This window comes from Abramis brama, assembly GCF_963993115.1.
Source record: "Abramis brama genome assembly, chromosome: 7".
Classification (NCBI taxonomy): domain Eukaryota; kingdom Metazoa; phylum Chordata; class Actinopteri; order Cypriniformes; family Leuciscidae; genus Abramis; species Abramis brama.
The window spans coordinates 10867415-10889791 of NC_139969.1; the positions used below are offsets into that span (position 1 = coordinate 10867415).

Consider the following 22377-nt stretch of genomic DNA (forward strand, 5'->3'; position numbering starts at 1 on the left):
CATAATGTTATCATCATCTGTGCATTTGACACAGAAAAAACAAATATTGGAAACAACAACAATCTCATAAATGGAAACAACAACAATCTCATAAATGGCAACAAGTCAACATTTGCCAAACAAAACACAAAATCTGTTGGAAACAGCAAACTAAACAACATCAAAGTCTCACACACACCAGAAAAAAGAAAAAAAAACACAGTATGGCAAACACTGAAAAAAATGATTAGTTGAATTTAATCAATTTTTTTATCGTAAGTGGTTGCACACAATTGAATTTAGTTACATTTAAACAAATGCATTAAGTTGAACTAAAATGTATTAAGTTCAACTTAATGCATTTGTTTAAATATAGCTAAAATCAATTGTGTGCAACCACTTACGATACATTTTTTTTTTATTAAATTCAACGAATCATTTTTTTTCAGTGAATTAAACAATGATAAAAAAAAAAAGCCAAACTAAACTTCTCATATACAACCATAAACTAAATAATACCAAAGCAATTTTGCAAGCTAATTTACAACAACATCAGCAGCACAATGGGTTGCAAAGTTTACAGAAACTTTCCAGGATTTTTGAAAATCTTTGGAAAGTTTTCCGGAAATTTACCGGAAATGTTCATCCCCTTTGCAACCCTAGCCACAACACTGAAGTTAAATCGGTTGCAACTTCCTGTTCAAGGGGACATGAACATTCTTATTTTTTTTAATGGAATATTGTAGTGTTTATGTTAAACACTATGTTTCACTAGTGTTTATTATAAATTATTTATCCATGCACATTGCACATCATTACTGTTTAAACACTGTTTCACTAGTGTGTATTATAAATGATTTATTCATCATATACATCATTACTTTTTTAAAATATGCGTCCTCTTTAATCATAACTTAACTAAAAATAACTTCCCTTCATTCTTATATCTCTTTTCTGATGACATATTTACTGGCGTGAGGGTGGGACAGCCTGTCACTCACATGACATCACAGCAATAGCAAACCATAACCATCCAATCAATTCCCAATGGACAAAATCAAGTCCCGCCCAACATTCTTTTCTCATTCGAGAAGCCGTTTCACTCAAAATACGTCACAATAGGGTAAGAAAGGAATATTATAACTTCTGTTTCCTGACAACTTTTATAAAAACTATAGGGTCTCAATGATACTAAAATAACACTGAAGAATGAAGCACAACAATGTCTCTTGGCTGCAGGAGATTTTCATTAGCTTTTCAGAAACACTACAATCAAGACGTCCAAATACATTATGTAAGATGTCCGTCTTGGACCCTGCTGAGTAGGAATTTTGTGCTGACACTAAATCACATGCCAGTGCCACCTGCTGTCAAGGTATATATTATGGCATCAATGCCAACACCTCAACGGAGTCTGACGTGTCACTGTCCTGCACGGGATCATGGGTACAATAAACTGCAATGCCAATGACTGTGGGAACTCTGGGAAAACCATGGTACTGAATGATTAACATATTCATGTACCTTGATAAGAGAACCAAAACCATGGTAATCCCATAGCAATTTTTTGTGCTTTTCTGTTAATACAGAAGTAAGTTAGCAGGGAAGAGCTGAGATCAGCAGAACCCCAGTAATGACACTGACTTATTCTCACATACACACTGCAGCAGAACATTTGCAGCATAAACCGTGAACCGTGAACAAGTGAATGACAGAGGACAGAGGGTCGAGGCTGTGAGTGACCGGCGAGGGTTCGGCTTCTTACCGGCAGGCATTCCTCCAGTCGGTTCCTTCCAATCCGCGTCCGAAGCACTGCGTCTGGATCAGATCAGCTTGGAAGGGGGGTTGGCTTCGACATATGGATAGGAGCACGGCTGGATCACACACATACAAACACACACAAGCACAGATATACGGATTAAACGAATCCGATCAGAACCCCTCAACAATACCTAACGTTACCTTAAACTGACGGCTACGAGCACACATTATCAAACATGGCGGAACTGTGTCTGTGTTGTCAATAATTAAAGAAGTAAAGAAAGGGAGTTGTGTGTGAATACCTGTAGATGCAGATTAAGCGCAACACATCCGCGTTTCCTGCTTCACATTCCGCGTGACGTCGGGACACGCCAACACGGAAGTGACAGTTGAGAGCGGAGAGGAGCTATGAGAGCGCGCGCAGCGCACGCGTCGAGGTTGAAAAAAACAAAACAACCCACGCTGCAGGGATTCACAAAGTTGAACAGGTGGGTAAAATAGAAAACTTGTTTATTTAATTTTATTTAATTATAAAAACAAGTCTCTAGACGGTTGTGTAATTTTTTTCTGCTCCCTCATCCAGCTTCTAAAATTAATAAACAGGACAATCTCAGTTGCGTTTGATTTAGGTTAATGGACTGCTCAAATGTGTGTGTGTGTGTGTGTGTGTGTGTGTGTGTCTCATTAAAAGATACCTCTCAGAGTTTTTGCATGGCATGTGAGCAGAATATCACTTTCAATTTCTTAAAGGAATCGCTCAACCATAAATGAAATTGCTAATATCATTTACTCATTAATGAATAATGACTTTGTTTGTTCTATGGCTCTTTACCACAGAATTTTTGAAGGCTATTACTTATTTGTTTTTTCCTTCCCCCATCTTCCCCCAATGTGTGTATATATATATATATATATATATATATATATATATATATATATATATATATATACTATTCATGTATAGAGATGAATTTATAATTAATATTATAAATATGTGTTAAATATTATTTGGACATGTTACATTAATTTTTTATGTTACATTATTATGGGGTTTTTTTTCTCACGATAGTACTGTACTGTTGAATGTATTATATATTTATTTATTTTAATCAAGTTATTTATTTATTCATTTAAATTATTTGTATTTTTTAATTATTTATTTACTTAATTCTTAATTTTTAAAGTTTATTTTTCCTTTTTTTCTAAATGTTTCCACTGTTCTGCTAGTATACCTTGTGACCTATTTTTGCTAATATTCCAATTCCTCTGAGGATAAGAAATAGATCGAAATTTAAATCATTATTCACAAAAGATCTTTACATAAGTACTTGAGCTTCTTTGGTCTGTTTATGTGAGTTCATGACAGAAGATTTGTTAACCAATCATTCTTTTGAGTCTGATCTTTTCAATGCTTTTCAATCAGGTTCATAAAATTGCTTTCACTGATTTGTTCACAAATCTGACTGATCAGGTTCTCAAGTTCAACTCACTTAATGTTTCGGTTGCAGCCAGCAGTTACTGGTCCACTATAGGGAAAGATTATCACTGAATAACTTTTAAATTTAGCTTGAAAGCTTTGGGTTGATTCATTGTAACTGAACTGAAAAGAGTACAACATGCATACATAATTCAAGTCTTCATAATTTCTCCTTTTGTGTTCCACAGAAGAACAAATGCATAATATAGGTTTGAAATAACATGAGGTGTAAGTAAATAATGACAATTTTAATTATTGGGTGAACGATAAAAACCTGTGGCCTGACCAGTTAAAACTTCAGAGCACATGTACCCAGAAAAAAATAACAACTTCATATTGGAAAACCCTTTGTAATAATTTAAGAGTATTACTGATGGATTTAAGGGGTTTGTTGCAACTGGTTGTTGATATATTTGTTGTTACAAAAGCCTGCCGTTTCATTACGACAGAATCCAATCATTTACAGTGGTCATAATAAATAATAATACAAAGCTCAGTAATGTCTGCCTCTGTCAGACCTGCCATGTATAACCGGATTATTTTAGGATAAGCTGAAACCATCCAGTCAAACAGCCAAAGCTATGATGACCTGAGAGAGAGAGAGAGAGAGAGAGAGAGAGAGAGAGAGAGAGAATACACAGTATTAAGATAAAGACCTTTGCTTTACAGGAATTATGTGTGATTAAGCTCCATTTTATCTAAGCATCTGTTAAACACTAAAAACACATATCAAAAGTTCAACATAATGTGCTAAAGTTGCACAAATTGATGCATAGCTGAGATCCAGATGCAAACATTTGCATAATTATTACTGAAATGCTGCCCAAATAATCCTATTTCACCAATAATCTCCATCATGTGTGGTTATTTCTCTCTGTGGTCACACACACACACACACACACACATTTTCTGCCTCATTGATATTGGTGGTTTAATGAAGCTTGAAAGTTTGGGCAGTTTGATTGATTGAGTAATGGAGTAGCTGTGTACTGCTGGTATTGCCAGTCATTTAGTAAAGTGCCGTAGTTATTAGTAAAACATTCTTCATTAATGGTGAGGCAATACCAACAGTGTCTGAGAAGACAGCGAAGAGTCTTGGGAGATGGTACGATGGGGATCTAAAGGACACAGTTCGTGTGGGAGAAGTTAGACGACAAGCAGTGGAAGGGTTGAAGAGCATAGACAGCTGCGCTCCACCAGGCAAACTAAAACTCTGGTGCTTTCAGTTTGGTCTACTGCCGAGGTTGCTGTGGCCACTGACTGTGTATGAGTGACAACAGTAGAGAAGCTGGAAGCTTTAATCAGTTCATACATCAGGAAATGGTTGGGAGTTCCACGCTGCCTCAGCAGAGTGGGACTTTATGGTAAAGGAATACTGCAGCTACCAGTCTCCGCTCTTACCGAGGAGTTTAAGTGCGCCAAGGTCAGACTGGAAATGACATTAGTACAGTCACGCGACAAATGCGTAAGGGAGGCAGCACCTGTGTTGGAAACTGGAAGAAAGTGGGCAGCAAAGAAAGCTGTGGAAGATGCAAAGGCTGCCCTTCGAATTGGTGATATCATGGGGCAAGTTCAGCATGGAAGAAGGGGTCTTGGTCTCAGTTTAGCTCCTCCTACATGGCACAAGGCAGCCCCAGCTCAAAGGAGGAAGCTGGTAGTCAACAAGGTGCAAAAGCAGGAGGAGAGGATGAGGTGTATAAAGGCCATTTCCCAGGCCAAGCAGGGAGTTTGGATGATATGGGAGAGTGTGGAACAACGCAAGATTGGCTGGCAAGACCTATGGTCAATAGAACAGAGTAGGATCAGTTTCCTCATCAGGTCAACATATGATGTTCTCCCATCACCACATAACCTAAACCTCTGGGTAGGAGAGGATCCCTCATGTCCTTTGTGTTCATCACCTGGAACATTTTGACAGGATGTGGCTCTTAGCCAAGGGCGGTTTACTTGGTGCCATGACCAGGTGCTGTGATGTTTGGCCCTTAGCGTTGGAAGACAAGCGTAACATGACCAATAAGTTGCAACCTGTTCTATCAAAACATTACACACAAAAGACAACATTCCTCTGCCCAGGAGAGCAACCACCAAGAAAAGGTGTTAAAACCAATCCTCGCCCAGGACAACTGGAAGCTGCTAGAGACCGGAAAATGCTGGCAGATCAATGGCTTATTTTTCCACCTGAGATTGCCACCACTAACCTTCGACCAGATATTTTCTTGTGGGCTGGATCAGCACGCCTTGTTCACCTGATAGAGTTAACAGTGCCATGGGAGGATGTTGTAGATGAGGCGTATGAGAGGAAGAAACTGCGGTATGCTCAACTAGCCAGTGAAGCGGAACAGCGAGGATGGAGAGTCCGGGTTTACCCAGTGGAAGTGGGTTGTCGAGGATTTTGTGGCACACTCTACAACCCGGTTTCTCAGAGACGTCGGATTCAGTGGCCAAGAGTTGCGTCGCACAGTGAAGAACTTATCTGAAGCAGCAGAGAGGAGCAGCAACTGGCTGTGGTTGAGACGGAAAGATTCTGGCTGGGGATCTCAAGCACAATAGAAAGAAAGAAACACTGATGTACAGATAAGTAAGCTGGGCTGAGTTGAGTGGGGGACAGAGGGGGGTGATGCTGGGACGCCAGAATCACCGTCGAGCCCTCTTGAGGTGTCGTGGGCTAGTCGACGAAACACTGAGGATGGAAGGTGCCCAATTGAAGACCCCAGAGATGTACTCTACTTACCTCAATCCAGACGGTTGTCATGCTGATTAGCTGGGGAGGCCGCACTGTGGTCGATCCCCGGAGCCAGCATTACAGCCGTTGTGTGTGCTGATGCGCCAGGGAGGCAAAATAAGCTGATCCCTGGAGCCAGCATTACACTTCAGCCATTAACACCAGACTGAAGGATATCTACATCACATGGAAGGAAACGTAAATGGATGGAGACACACATGGATCACATTAGTTTACTGTAAAGCTACGTCTTAGTTGGTGCTTATCTTGGTTAGAGCCGAGTTCAAATCAGCATGAAGTTTTAACATCTACTCTCGTGTAATGGAAATCATGAATATTGAATGAACACACATGCATTGCAGTGATTGCTTCTTAAACACTTTCCTTTGCATATATGCATGGTAACCTAAAATATTGATGTTAAATAATTAAGTTAATGGATATATTATTTGCAGGCTACCCACATATTTACAGACAAACCCACACATACTCATTATTCATCCTCATTATTCATTATTCTCTTAATCAGTCTGAAGATAGTAATTCAATACACTTCAATTTGTGTCAGTTTCAAACTTTTATATGGGGACTTCCAATGTGGAAATAAATATGGAAATATTTTCTTGATTTGATGAAATTGCAAATTGTTTCTTTGATTGGAAAGCTTGTTTGAAGCAACTAAACATAAGTAAACTTGGACACTAAACTCACTTGTATGATTTTCTATGAAGTAGATATTATGAAGAATGTTCAGGAATATTCAGTGTTTAACAACTTAAACATTGGTCTGTTTTATGGTATGGCTTCAGACATTTTGGAAATGTTTTGCACGAATAATACTTGCACAGACTACTTTTTGGGGTTTTGTTTCTTTTTATTTTCAGTCTGTGATGACCAGTCACGTTTATCGTATAGAGAGAAGAAGCATCCTTTTATATATGGAAGAAGTAAGGTTTGCAATGACTTGAGGATGTGTAAATGAAGACAGAATTTTCATTTTTGGACTAGCAATGTATATTTTATGTGACATGATATAGGCTATAGCCTATATTATATGCTGTTATTTCCCATCAACATTGATTTTATATATGCTTTGAAAACATGCAGATTTAATTTTTCAACCTATAAAGCGAGTCAATCTGGTTCACCCATTATTTACATACTTACACTACATGCCCACCTTTAAGGATTTCCAGTTTTCCTCCTTCAAGCTTCACACTGAGCTTCAGATCAATGTTGACCCATAGAACAACTGTCTGTGTGTTAGAGAAACAGACAGTTTGATTTTTTTCTCTCCAGAGGGGGTTTGACATTTTTCACAAATTCTAGCATTTGTCTATTCAGTGGTCTCCGGACAGAATTGATTTATGGATGGATTGCATAATAAACACACGAATGGTATTTGCAATTGAGAGTGACTTCAGAATATTCTCTCAAACTCCCGACAAGATTTTAAAAAAAAGGACTCCTACGCAATGATTCAATTGATTTTATAAATATAAAGCTGAAAGACTGGGCATTTTATTTTTATAAAATGCCTAAGAAGCGCCCACAAATATTATTATGTTTCTGAGAGATCAGATCACTCTGTCAGAGCAGATTTCAAAGAATGAAGATCATGAAAGACATGTTGCTGGCTGGAACATTTTGTATTGATTGGGTATTTATGTAATATTTATAGTTAGCTGTGTGCAACATAAAATGTTGCTTATTGATATTTCTTTCATACTAACCATAAGATTTGTTTAGGTTTATTTTCTTAGCAGATGCTTTCTCAGAAGGCTTTATAGAAAATGCATATATAAAGTGGCAACTACTAGGACAGGTAGCAAACAACGCAAGAAGACAACTAAACGGGTCAATTCAATTTAGACCCCCCCCCCGTGCTTGGAATAATAACAAGATCATGATGTAGGAAAGACAGAACCTGTCAGGAAACACTAGTAGTCATTAAGAATGAGTCAATGGGTCTTGTAATGTGACTGTAGAGCAGCTCTATGGGGGAGGACGAGCACTTTCGAGGTAGAGCTCTTATGATGAGGCAGTCAGATGCTTCAGAGCTGAATGCAGTCGAGCAGAGATAGAAATGTGAATTGTATAGCTGAGTGTTAGTTTAATGGACTGGAATGTGTAAAGATGCAGGATCAGTTTGACATCAAGCAGGAAAACAGCGAACTGGATTTCTGAGAGCTCAACTCGCCATTCTGAAATTGTCATTGGTCAATTGATGCCTGCGTTTGCTTTTTTGACATCCTTGTTATGAATTATTGGCTAATGCAGTGTACACTGATGTGCTAAAACATTATGACCTCCTGCCTAAAATATGTTGTTGACCCACTGAGGCATGGACTCTACAAGACCCCTGAAGGGGTCTTGTAGGATCTGTCACCAAGACATGTAGAGAAATGATAGGTGAATAACACTGATGTCGAAGCACCTCACCCTGGTTCTAAGCCTAAATTTGACATAAACTGTAAACTTGTCCCTCAAATCTGATTGGTTGATTGGAAAGTTGTTCCAGGATCAACAAAGATTGACAGGAACATGTGGTTCTTGGTGAAATCACGTTCACCATTCACCATAAAAGGTCTAATCTGGATAAAACAATGACCTTTCCCTACATTTTTACTCATTGAATATCAATTATCATATATCACCATAGACAATGAGGGGGACAAGTCGCCCCAAAAAATTTGAAATGGCCAAATTGTGCCCCCAATATTCAATATTTTTGATGCTGCTCTACTGTAGTGAAGTAGATTATAAACGAGGTTTCATGTTCACTTTAAGGAAATGTATGTTTTGTTATTCAATGTTTGAGACTGTGAGATCTAAAATACTCTCATTCAATTTAGTATAATTCTTCATTTTTACTTAATATTTACTTTGATTCAGACACAGATTTAAACAACATTGTGTGAGATTAATATTGTCTCGGGAAGTGGCGAGGTGTTGTGTGCAATATTAACAAACAACACATAACTGAAACTCCTTCTTTCAAACAATTAATTAAAAACCACAGGACAATTGAATCCCAAGTTGTAAGCTTCAGTAAAAATAACTGATCTATGAATGATTAAAAACCATATGCAATTAACTTGAGCTGACAAAAAGGAATTATCGTCTGCCTGTGTGAAAAGTGGGGGATTTACCAGTCTGGGTCTGGGTTTACATTGTGCAAAATGTTTCAAATCAATGAGAATGAGATGCAGTTTTCCTAAAGCATTATAAATGTACTTGTGGAACTGTCAATCATATTTTGTGGCAATGGAAAAGATTTTGAACATTATTAAGAAGGGAACAACTGTATAGGTTTTGTGCAGCCATCAGCCTTTGACAGGGTTCGAATTATGATTTCATTTTTGTGGGGGTCTCTTTAAAAAATAAATAAATAAAAAGTAGCCTATGAGCAGGCGAGGCATAGCTTAATAATGTAATATAAAAAATATAAAAATGTGTAAATATAAAAAAATAATAAAAAAAAACGTTGGTAACACAATTCAATTTAAATAGTACATTTGGCTTAATTTGTCGTTTAATGAGGTCTAATATGTTGTAAGTTGTGAGAATTTTCACGTGAGTAAATAAATAGATCCGACAGATTTAAGTGTGTACTTAAGTGGTCTAGTTGTAGAACCTTTGCCAAGCGTGTCAGAGGTTCAGGGTTCGAATCCCTACTTTTTTTTTTAATCAAATCCGATTATGTTTATCAGTGGTTGTATATCAGGCAGAGACACGTTTGTGAGCATTTTGTTTTGTAATTTCACTGGAACGAATAGAGAGTCTACACAACGGATTGAAGTGCCGACTGAAGACTGTGCGCGAGCCACAAACAAACACAGAATCCGCGCCACTGATCGCAGCGGCAACGAGCTCTTTGATCACTTGATTTAAGCATAAGGATGTAGTGTGATGAAGATCCGAGATCCCGTGAGATCCATGTGTTTGGCATATTGTCCTATCTTTAAGTCATGCTACAGTAGTCTGAAGGAAAAAGTGCTTTATTTGTAATTTAAAATAATGGTGCTGATGATTTTTAGAGACCCCCACAGGTGTATGATTTTACTGCTTTCATGGGAGCTCATCCTCTCTCTATGGGAGCTCAGCTCCCACTGGCTCCCACATAATTCGAACCATGGCCTTTGAATAAAATAAGCTAAAAGTACTTGGATACTCTGAGCGAACAGGAACATTTCAGTAATAGGCTGCAGCAGTGGAGAGAACAGATTGGTCATTTTACTTTTTAATCTTAAAGAAACAATTTGACAAAATTGTGCTATTCAGAAAAAGAAGATTTCTCTTCTGCAATACTGTATGTCAGTTGTCACATTAGACTTATTACGTCTCCATAAAGTCTCAGAGTAATAGTGATAGTGAGGTAATGCATACATGTACATGAATATTAATGTGACACATTTGGCCCTCTGTTCTTTCATCCTTTTGTTTAAAACTCTAGGGTGTAATTTCACCAAACCAAATTGCAAAAATAATGTTTCAAGTCTGTTTTTTTATATATATATACAATAGGTGACCCTCTAACTGAAACTGAACCCGGGACATGGAAACTGAAGATCACGATTACCCTCCAGAGCATTTCCTCATTTCCCAATGGTAACACTTCTTTTTCAGATCTATTGTTATTTGCTGTTATTACATACCTTTTATTATATTTGTGTAAAATTAGTGGTAACCACCATTAAACAGCTACATTACCTATATTAATACTCTAAAACAATGTCCAAATACCTATTTGGCTTTTGATAACATTTTTCCCATCGTCATGGCGTCAGTCAAAATGAAAAGTAATTGCAAAAGCAGAGCATGAGATAAATGATTTTAAACAGATTTTTCAAAAAGACTATTCTTTTCTTTGTTAAAAAGGGAAAAAAAAATACTGCGTGTGTGTGGATGTTAAAGAAAATACATTAGGGTCAGTTTCGATTTTATGAAAGTTATACAGTAGCTTTAATATTTTATCGGATTACTGTAAAAGGTTTTAAGTACAATCAACTTGGATGTTTAAGTAATTTCAGCTTAAATTACATTAAACTGACTTTAAAAAAAATGAGGAGTTGGTATTTTTCCCCCATATCATGGAAGTCAGTGGGGTCCATCAACCCATATTCTTCAAAATATCTTCTTTTGTGTTCAGCAGAAAAAATAAATTCATATAGATTTGGAGCAACTTGAGGGTGAGTAACTGCTTTTTTGGGTGAACTATCCCTTTAAAATTATAAATGCTGTTATTTTGAACTTTCTATTCATCAAAGAATCCTGAAAAAAGTTTCCACAAAAATATTAAGCAGCACAACTATTTTCAACATTGATAATAATAATAAATGTCTCTTGAATGATTTCTGAAGGATCTTTTGACACTGAAATAAATAATGATGCTGAAAATTCAGATTTGCATCACAGGAATACATGTTTTTTACAGGAATAAAGTGTTTTGCTGTATTTTGATCAAATAACTGCAGCCTTGCTGAGGATGAGAGACTTATTTCAAAATCATTTAAAAAATCTTACCGACCACAATCATTTGAACGCTAGTGTCTTCAAATTTAAATCTTATTATATTCTTTTTCATTTTCACTTCCATCTTTCGAGTAATTCTGTTTAGTATCTGCTACAGGGTTATGAACAGAACATATTTAATATGGAGGGTTTTCATTATTTATAGTAAGTGACAAGTGTACTCTCTTTCTTCCTGTGAAACACTGCCACTGTCTCTTTCTCTCTCACACACACAGAATGTTGGCTTCCTCTGAAAGGGGAATTCAAAATAAAAGTGAAAAAGCCTAAATGAAAGAAAGATGTTCATGGAAATGGAGCTATAAAAAGAGAAAGAGAAAGTATTAATTATGAAGCAGGTGAGGGAGACGCAGAAACTGGTAGATACTGTATGTGTGTTTAATTACAGCTCTGTCTGTGTTTTTCTTGCTTGCCTTCCTACTTCTTCCTACGTCTCTCATAGTAACGGCAGAATGTGTGAACAGCGCTGGACTCTAGGGCTGAATTTGATGGATCACTCCCACAGTTCTGGAACCTAAAACATCAACAGCAGAATGAGCTGACAGGTGGCTGAATCCAACACACATACACACACAACACACAAACAAACACATGCAGACAGCACAAGACAGCATGGAAGCAGAAATGTGGGTGGGATTATGGGAATTTAAGTTTTTAACAACTATTTTGTTTCTTCCTCTCGGCTTCTTTTAGTTTCTCATTTATTAGGTGACCTTCAACCTTGTTAGAAATCAAAGAACATATCATGTTCAAATGTTGATTTACTTTCAAGATTGTATAACTTGCTGTCTTATTCTCCTCAATGAAATTACTGACAAAATACTGACAATAATTAAATGATTTGAATTTAAAACATATTAATGATGCAAATATGATGAGAAAAAATCACTAAAAGTCACCAAAAATGTTTCTTGAAGAAAAAGAAATATAGGAAGAATATGATTGATTCAAATAATCCATCAGAAGTGACCAAAAGTTTTATACAATTAGATTTGTAAAATTAGAGTCATATTGACTAAAGTGATTATGATGATAATTTTATGTTTTTTTTGTGCCTTTTTAGTTAGATGTTTATTACTGTTCAAAAGTTTGGTGTTGGTAAGTCTCTTAAGCTGCATTTATTTGATAAAAAAAATGCAGTAAAACAGTAATATTGTGCAATATTGTTACAGTATAAAATAACTGTTTTCTATATGAATATATTTGAAAAACGTCATTTATTCATGTTATGCAAACCTGTATTTTCAGCATCATTACTCCAGTCTTCAGTGTCACATGATCCTTCAGAAATCATTCTAATATGCTGATTTGCTGCTCAATAAACATTTCTGATTATTATCAATGTTGAAAACAGTTGTTCTGCTTAATATTTTTGTGAAAACAGTGAAAAAACATTTTCTTCAGGATTCTTTGGTGAATAGAAAGTTCAAAAGAACAGCATTTATTGTATTACAAATTATAAGACATTATAAATGAATTTACTGTCACTTTTGGTGAGTGTGCGTGTGTGTGTATGTGTGTGTGTTCAGCTTCTCTCTACTGCCTCCTGCTGTCCTGTGTTGTTTGGGGTAGAGACATGAAGGTGACCTGAAAGAGACCTGACAGCAAATTCATGAAGGTTTGTGGCAAAAGCTAAGCTGCTTTGTGGGGTTTTGCGTTTGTGTGTATGTGACCAGAGAGACACAAAGACATTAAGGAGAGTGAATTAAACTATGACCAACCATTTAATTTTAAACACCCCAACCATGATAAACACAAATTAAGCCCAGACACCTGGTCTTTCCAGGCGGAGATTCTATAATTACGCAAATGTGTCTGCTGAATATAGAATGTCCTTCATGCCTATCTGAGCTGAAACACTCTAAGCAGAGACACTGTGTGTGTGTGTGTGTGTGTGTGTGTGGTAGGTAATGCTTTTCCTGCAGAAGTGCTAATGTATTTTCTGTGTCTTTTTTCCAATGGCTATTTTAGTGAAGGTTTCCTCTTTGCTATGTTTCAGTTGTGAATGTGCGTGGTGCGTCTGGATGTGTGTGTTCCGATTCATCGGGGCCTCCTTTTCTCTCTGCCTCCCTTTTCCTTGATCTCCTCAGTCACTTATTCACCAGACGGCTTGATGAAGGGAGAGAGAGCGACGGACAGAGAGATAATTGTGTGTCATGTCAGTGATGTCTTTTTTTAGTATTGAGCCATGATCTCAGCCAATAATTGGTGTAATCAAGTCGCTTTAACATGCACAGGTGAATCTGAGAATGAGTGGCTTGTTCCACTCCCTAATTCCCTATCCATCTTTTTCCTAAATGAGCCTACTGCGTTTTAGATTATGGGAGGCATTTCCGGTTTGGGGAAGTTCAACTCAAAAAGAATGAAACAAATCATTTCAAGTCGGTCGCGCTACAAATAATCCTAATATGTCATTTTGACTAAATCAGCTGTAAAATTTACTTCATGTTCTATTTTCAGATGTCAGGAGGATAACGAAACGTTTGGTATTTTAAGGTATAACTACAAGAATAATTATGGCAAGAGTTCTTTTCAGTCACTGCATTCTTTTCTAACTGATTCTTTTCTTTTTTCCCCATTTGTATTCTGCTGTAAAAGTATGAAAAAACATATACACGTTTGTTGTCCGCTCTCCCGATTTATTTTACGATATATCTCATGAATGATTTACTGGAATGCACTAAGAATCTCTTGTTTTTCTCCTCAAATCCTCACGTCTCTTTCCAGGTTTGTTTTCAAACAGATGCTTATAAATGTAATCGTCTCCACTTTTGACTTCTAATCCCTATTAGCAGTGTTTGAATGTTTCTGAGGCAGGTAAATGCAATATTTCAAAATGATGGAAAATACTTTAGTTCCAGTTAATGAACATCTATGCTTATACATGCACTGACCTGCCAAAAAAAAAAAAGTTGCTGTTTGGATTTAAATAGGCAAATGCTTAAGAGTCTACGAATTGATCATTACTGTAGTGATTATTATGTTTCTAGCTTGTTATATGTAAACAGTTCTTCTAACCCTAATTGATGGAGTGTGTAGCTTTTCATTTCTTAAACAGCCATGTAGGAAAACACATCATGGCCATATTCATCATGCTGAAATTGTGAAAGAATGGTTGGGAAGGAGCATGAAGAATCTTTTTCACACATGAATTGGCACATCTGAGTCCAGACCTTAAATTCATTGAAAGTCTTTGGAGTAAACTTTACAGAGTGCTCGACTTTTGCATTGTCAATACAAGATCAAAAATTGACCAAAAATTGATGCACCTCTTGATGTAAAAAAATGTTGTGATGTTATTTCCATCAAGAGGTGCATCAATCAGGAATTGATTGGATGGTTGCATGGTTGGGGTTTGCTTTTGCTGTGATGTCATGTCATGTGATTGACAGATTGTCTCGCCCTTACGCCAGTAAACATGTCATCAGAGAAGAGATGTCAGAGAAGAGAAGGCAATTTATTTTGATTAAAGATTACAAGGGCTCATGAATTAAAAAAATAAATAAAATTGCACCGTTAAATCATTTATAATACTGCAATAGATTTCATTGTGACTTTAAAATGATGCTGGTATTTATCATTTACACTATACAGTGCTCCATTCACTTCCATTAATCTTCAGTACCCAGATTTAAGTTTGCTGAATCCTGACATGAACATTTGACCAATCTACTGTAAACATAACAGATTAACCTCTGTATAAACTTAAAAGCTTCAGAGTTTTATGTAATTTATTTGCTCAAAGCCTAATGTGACAGCAGCTTAAAGAGATAGTTCAGCCATAAATGAAACTTACTGAACCTCATTTTATTCCAAACCTGTATGATTTTTTCCCTCAACTATCTTCACAAAGAAGATATTTTGAAAATTGTCTTTTTTTGTTGTTGTTGTTTTTTTGTTTTTGTTTTTTTGTTTTGTTTTTTTTTACAGTGAAAGTCAATGTTTTGGAACTAACAGTCTCCTAAATATGTTTAAATATGCAGAATCATACAAGTTTGGACATTATGACAAGCGTTTCATTTTCGGGTGAACATATATGTTGTTTACCACAGAGATGTTAGGAAATATGTGCTTAATCTGCAGGTTTTTTTTTTTAATTTAAAGTCTAAGAATACCGAAGGCTTACTTTTAGGGGTAGTGATAAGATTTGGGTTAGTCTGTAGTGGACCGATTCATATTTAACTAAACTGTGAAGCACAGTGTGAGAGAGATCTGACTTTTGCTCCTGAATGGGATCATTTCAAATGTCACACTTTAATTGGAAACACATGAACCGTCAAAATGGACAAATATGCAATCACGCATATTTTGGTCTATAATGGCACAGTAGCAGCATTCATAGACTTAACCATGAAAACATGAATTCACAGATATGCACACTGATTCCTCCTCAAACATGTGATGATTTTCTACAGCACTTGCACACACACTTGAATGACGTCTTCTCTTCATTCATGTCTTCATAAGTTCCGCCAATCACATCATTAGCAGTCTGCTTACATCACTCCTCCACCTCAGATTGCACAACACACAAACTGCATTTAAATGCATAACGACACTGTCATATACAGCAAGACATCCTCAGACACGTGTACGTCGCCCCTCTTGCGTTGTATGAGTCATATTTTGTTTTATTATGTTTTATTGTTTTCATGTGTCCTCATCTGACAAATGTAGACCTACGACTTCAGCTCTGGATGTGAGTATATTTGGTATCTCTAGCATGACATTCAGTAATCTTCAAAAGTTTGGAGTCCGAAAGGAATTATTACTATTTTTTTGGGGGAAACTTTTTTTCAGCAAGGCTGCATTAAATTGATTAAAAGTGACAGTAAAGATTTTCCATTGTTACAAATGGTTTCTATTTCAATTTTTGAAAAAATAGTATTAAGCAGCACAACTTTAAAGCATTAAAGAGGTTAAAGCATAATTCTCAAACTTCTGCATTTGTGTTTCACAGAAGAAAAAGGTTTGGAACAACATGAGGGTGAGTAAATAATGACAGTCATTAACTATCTCTTAACCAGTCACAGTTTTAGCTATAGGGCTAATTATTTTTTCCTAATCATCTAATGTTAAAGGTGCAGTATGTAATATTGACGACTATTGGTTGAAATGGGTACTGCAGACCAAATTTAAAATATTGGGAGAGGGCTGTTCTCCCGCCCCCTCCTCTTCCTCAGACTTGACGCTAACACTGGTTGCCAGATTGAGGACGCAATAGGAATGAGTGCAATTTACATTGGAAGACGTCGAGCTTTACACTAAGTTGATGAGTTGATTTATCTGCTTTTTAATATGCGTTTGGTCATAGAGCTTATTATGGATGCCAAGGCTTTTTAGGTCGGGTAGAATCTGCGATCTTTGACCCAGTTTGTTTGCTGGCTTCCATGGCTGAAATACACCTTGTTTTATGGCAACTGGCAACCTGGGGTGTTGAAATACTACTTGGTAAATTGGTAGTGGATGGAATCACACAAACGAAAAAACAAAAATAGACATTCCGACATGGAACGCATATTCAAAGTAGAATTACTGGCTGTAGCATTGTTTTTCAGAGAAACGGGTATGTAAACTTAGCATGTTTTCTAAATATCTGAAACATGTATTTTTATACTTTAGCATAGTCAAAAGAAATTACAGCACCTCTAAGATGCATTTTTTTAATCCAAATCACCACATTGTCACTAGGGGTCTGGCATTATGGGCGATGGGAGGTGGAGGGGGCATCGCAGGACCATGATCCAGCCCTGGTGTTTGGTAGTGTGCACTTTATACACTGTGTGCTTATATTAACTGAATGAACGTAACAGTGGGGTGATGCGGAGGCCCAGAGCAGCCGGTGAGCGCGCACGCCGCTGCCTCCAACAGTTTCCTGTGGCAGTTTATCATTCTTCTTCTTTTTTTTTTCAGAGCAAAATAAAAAAAAGTGAGGAAGTGAGCAACGCAGAGAGAAACTCCTTGAAAAGACAGTGTCTCGTATGGTACAAACCCACAGCCGTTAAAAAAAAACAGCCGGCAGGCGCAAGCGGGGGACGTGATGAGTCACTCGCGAGGCGTCGTCGGCCGCTTTGATCAGCCGCAGTTGGGGTCTCGCGCTGTAAAATATTTGAACAAGACAAATAGCCGGTGAGTCACGGTAACGTAAGTGTGTTGTGTTTCTAAAAATATCATGATAAATTCTAATAAAAATGATAAAAGCGATTTGCAATATAACTTTTTATAATATTTGAGATTTGAGCTCATTTTTGTTTTACAGTCATTTAAGTCGCACATAGAAAACGACGATATTCGCCTGTGGATATGTAGCCTAGGCCTAAATGTCCAATTCCACTGTTTTCTGTATTTCAATTGGGTGCACGCACCAAATCTGAAAGCAGAGCTGGAAAGTAAGTTTTGTTTTGGAAGCATTCAGAAGGATGCATCGTTTAAGTGACAATGAGATATTTGTCAAACAAGCTGAAGAACGCCCACCACACACCAGCTTAATGGTGGAGAGGAGACTGAGTGATGAAGCCAATGAGTATATATGGGGATGATTAGGAGGAAGCCATGTTGGACAGGCGCCAATGGGCAAATTTGGCCAGGATGCCGGGGTTAAACCCCTACTCTTTTTTTTTCCGAAGGACATCCTGGGATTTGTAATGACCACAGAGAGTCAGGACCTCGGTTTGACGTCTAATCCGAAGGACGGAAAGACAATATAATGAATAGGCTAATAACAATCATTTTAGTATTGATTTTTGACTTCAGTTAAATCTATTTTCTTTCGTTGAAAGCAGTCAAAAATTATGTTGTCAAATGTTCTGTGTCCCACTGTCCCATTCTTTCTTGCGCGCGCTCCTCTGCGGTGCTTAGGACCGAAACAAAAGCTGCGCGCGGGGAGGAAAAAGGCAAGGAGCTCGTGACGTCGGGAAGACTCAGTCACACACACACACCCCTCCTCCTCCCCTCTCTCTCTTTTTCTCAGTGTAAATATACCATCTCCACCAGATGAGCGGACGCACTGGATGTTTCACATCACAGGAGCCTTCAGTATCCTTACTGGCTGACATAGACCTTTTGTTGTTTTTGCTTGCATGTTTTTTCTTTTGTTTTAAGTGATATTATTCTTGAATTTCAGCACGCGGCTTTCCATCTTTCGCGACCCATTGTGAGAGCCTTAAAACTGAGGAAGGTCTTCTTCTCGACACCTCCAGCCCTAAACCTCACCGCTGGAAATGACAAAGATTCCTGGAGACAGGGGGGAAATACCACAGAAGAGACACATACAGTAGACTAAAAGACTGTACCGCACGAGGGGCGGAATGGCGTTGTGGAAAGGACTCCTTAACATTCTTGAGTGTGCATCCTGGTTGCGATAGGAGAACAGAACCACACCAAGACCTGCTGCAGCAACACAGAGGGTAACACACGCAGACAACAGGGCACGTTTTCCTCGTCAGACCGCGTTAAGATGCGCTGTTTCTCAGCACGCGAGCGGGCGCATGCCATGCTGTAGCGCTGCGCAGCCAAATGGCACGAGCAAGCGAGACCGAATCGCTCTGACGTTCGCGGAGGACAAGACGCATGATGATGAGCGGCAGCTGCCGTGGGACCAGTCTGCTTGTCCCGATGCGTTCTCCACTCTCCATTCGGTTCGCCTTCACTCTTCCTCGCACACACCTGCTCGTATTCTCTCTCTCTGTTCTGGGAACGCGTGTGAGTAAATAGAACCGCGTCTGGCGTGGGAACAATGGAGTTGTCAGAGGTTCGCTGTTCCAGCGCGAGCGAGGAGCTGTACACCATCAACAAAACACCCAGTAACAACAACGGGAACCGACCGAAGCGCCTGCTGTGGCAAAATGCCGTGCGACACATCACCGAGCAGCGCTTCATTCACGAACACAGCCCAAAACCCGTCTCACCGGACGAGCATCACGCGCAGGGCTCGCGCAAACACTCCGCCGGCAGGACGTCGGTGAGCGACCGGCACAACAACGGTGGCACTAAAGTCTTCCCCGAACGCTCGAGCAGTGACCTGGGTTTCTTGCAGATCGACTGCGCGCCCAGCAACTCAGACTTCTTCCTGAGCTGGGGCTACACGTACCGCGGGGTCATCTTCCCCACGCTGCGCTACGCTTTCAAGTCCAGGGACCTCGAGCGCCTGTACCAGCGCTACTTCCTCGGCCAGCGACGGAAGTCAGTGGTGGTCATGAACATTTTGGACGTGGTGACCAAGCTGACACTTCTCGTGCTGCACCTGACCCTGGCGTCCACGCCGATGGACCCGATCAAAGGAATGCTGCTCGGCTTCTTCACGGGCATCGAGGTGGTAATCTGCGCTCTGGTTGTGGTGCGCAAGGACACGAGCTCGCACGGTTACCTGCAGTACAGCGGCGCGGTGACCTGGATCGCCATGGCCACCCAGATCCTCGCGACGGGACTGGGCTACGGCTTGCTCGGGGATGGGATAGGGTACGTGCTCTTCACGCTCTTTGCCACCTACAGCATGCTTCCGCTGCCTCTCACCTGGGCCATTGTGGCAGGACTGCTGACCTCCGCGCTCCACATCGCGCTCCAGCTGCTGGTGCCCCCACGAGCGCAGATCTCCACGAATCAGGTGAGACGAGAGTGCATCAGAGAAACGTGCAATATTACATCATGGCAAGTTTGTGTGCATTGGTGCGGGTGCAAATGGATGTTTTCAGTGCTTGAGGCATTTAACCCAGGCGCAATGGTCGCTGTCCACCCGACGTGGTGCTGAAAGTGACATTTTAAGGTTGTTCGTTGCAGACTGCCTTATGTTTTTCTGTCTGATATTGATGTCTTGATTTTACGGTCCAAATTTTGTAGAGGTCAATAAAGGTCAAGAAGAGCTCGTGAATGCGGCAAAGCAGTCATAATAGAGAACTGCAGTCAGTTACCCATTTCAGTAACATCTGATGAGAGCTAAAGCATTACAAGTGTTTTCAAATATATTTATAAAAGCATATGTTTTTGTATATATTTATATACAGGAATAGATTGCCCAAAAATGAAAATGCTGCCAACATTTACTGGATGAATTCCTTTCTTGGAAAAAAATATATTCTTTTGTGGTTTGGAACAACATGAGGATAAGTAAATGATGACCGTTTTTTTATTTTAGGAGAATTGTCCCTTTATACGTTGCTTTAACTGCATGGACACGGTTGCATATGCGTGTATGCAGGTCAACAAAGACTCTTTCTCTCTCTGTCAGATGCTAAAGAGATTCTGAATGACAAGATGACCTGAGGTCAGGCCAGTCCACTTCACACATGTAATCAGATCATATTACAAATTAAGTGACACTACAGTTATTCTGTGACATTCACCTGCACACACATGCTGCACAAAAACAACATGCTCTATACACCAAAACAAGCACACAGACGCACAAAACAAAGAAGAGACAGGAAGCTGTGTGAGTTAATTATAGGGTGCAAAGATTATTCACTGTCATTACAGCAGAGACAGACTGACAGACAGACAGAGTTGTTTGGTGTCCTTTCACACACAGATTCGGGCCAGATCCAGATGTCTATATGCAGATTCAGGTCAAAATAGCCAATCATCCCTAGCAGACCCAAAAATGTGTGTGTCCAAGCAGTGGTCGAAGATGCTGTGTGAGGTAGACTGTAAAAATAGCATGCGTGGGAGGGAGATATGGAGAAGGGCTCTCTGACTCACACACTTGTCTGCCAGCATCTCTTCGTTTCCCTCTCCTTCGCTCATACTGCAGGACGCGCTCTCAAACACACACATCCTCAGACCTGACCGCACACCTGTTTCGGGGTTTAGCGCTACGTAAGTAGAATGCCGTCAATGGCTGGGTAAGATGGACGTCAGTTGCTTTCTTGTGCTCTCTCTGGGTTTGTGGAAACTCCTGCAGGGTCTCCATCAATCATTTATAAGACACTTCAGAAACTCCACCAGATCAATGTGAGAGTGTAGCGTGCAGTGGGGTGGATTGTGGATAGACAAAGTGCGGGGAGATGTGGGCCAGAAAAGTATTTCCTGCATTAAGAGCGAGAGATTTTGAGTTCAAATCTTGCTTGACTGACATTAAACACAGACATGCACACACACACACACACACACACACACACACACACACACACACACACATTCTTGAATATGTGGTTTACGGGGACTCTCCATAGGCGTAATGGTTTTTATATTGTACAAACTGTATATTCTATCCCCCTACACTAACCCTACCCCTAAACATAACCCTCACAGAAAACTTTCTGCATTTTTACATTTTCAAAAAACATCATTTAATATGATTTATAAGCTGTTTTCCTAATGGAGAACAAAAAATATCCTCGATGTTTAAGATTTTTGGTATTTCCCTCCTTGTTGGGACATTTTCTTCCCATAACACATGGATAACTGAACCACACACATATATATAAATTGTTAAATATTAATATGTTAAATAAATATAAATATTTTTTAAATTGATTTAAAAGAAGTCCCATATGCTCACTAAGGCTGAATTTATTTGATCAGAAATACAGTAAAAACAGTAATATTAAAACAAATTAAATTAAAAAAAATTAATTCAAAGAATTTTATTCAGCAAGAACACATTGTTGATCAAAAATGATATATAATTTTGCTAAATATTTCTATTTCAAATAAGTGCTGTTCTGTTGAACTTTCTGTACAATACATTAACATTGAGCAAAGGCAATGCTTTCAACATGGATAACAATAAGAAATGTTTCTTGAGCAGCAAATCATCATACTAGAATGATTTCTGAAGGATCATGTGACACTGAAGACTGGAGGAACGATGCTGAAAATTCAGCTTTGCCATCACAGGAATAAATTACATTTATAGAGTTATTTGAATTGGAATAATATTTCACAATATTACCATTTGTACTGTATTTTT

General features: G+C 38.7%; 2 protein-coding genes and 1 long non-coding RNA gene across 7 annotated transcripts in view; 2 read left to right on the plus strand and 1 right to left on the minus strand.

The window, feature by feature from the left end:
• efr3a (EFR3 homolog A) overlaps window positions 1-2128 on the minus strand; it is a 45327-nt gene extending 43199 nt beyond the window's left edge. The window contains exons 1-2 of the mRNA XM_084119289.1: window positions 2043-2128; window positions 1745-1853 (exon numbers count right to left, since the gene is read on the minus strand). Of these exons, the coding sequence (XP_083975415.1) occupies window positions 1745-1754 (10 nt within the window). The 5' untranslated portion in view covers window positions 1755-1853; window positions 2043-2128. The remainder of the gene's footprint in view (window positions 1-1744; window positions 1854-2042) is intronic.
• On the plus strand, window positions 2129-12016 carry LOC311086428. Of its 2 annotated transcripts, XR_014607066.1 has the most exons (4): window positions 2129-2228; window positions 10467-10550; window positions 11092-11131; window positions 11914-12016. It is a non-coding gene; the product is annotated as an uncharacterized lncRNA (long non-coding RNA). The 2 variants fall into 2 exon arrangements; XR_014607067.1 differs by lacking the exon at window positions 11092-11131 and having other exon boundaries at window positions 11914-12013.
• A 6446-nt stretch (window positions 12017-18462) lies between these two features.
• Window positions 18463-22377, plus strand: part of adcy8 (adenylate cyclase 8 (brain)) — a 55169-nt gene continuing 51254 nt past the window's right edge. For 2 of the 4 annotated variants that reach the window (XM_084119281.1, XM_084119283.1), the window contains exon 1: window positions 18463-20073. In XM_084119281.1, the coding sequence (XP_083975407.1) occupies window positions 19207-20073 (867 nt within the window). In that variant the 5' untranslated portion in view covers window positions 18463-19206. The remainder of the gene's footprint in view (window positions 20074-22377) is intronic. The other 2 variants (XM_084119280.1, XM_084119282.1) reach the window with 1 other exon arrangement.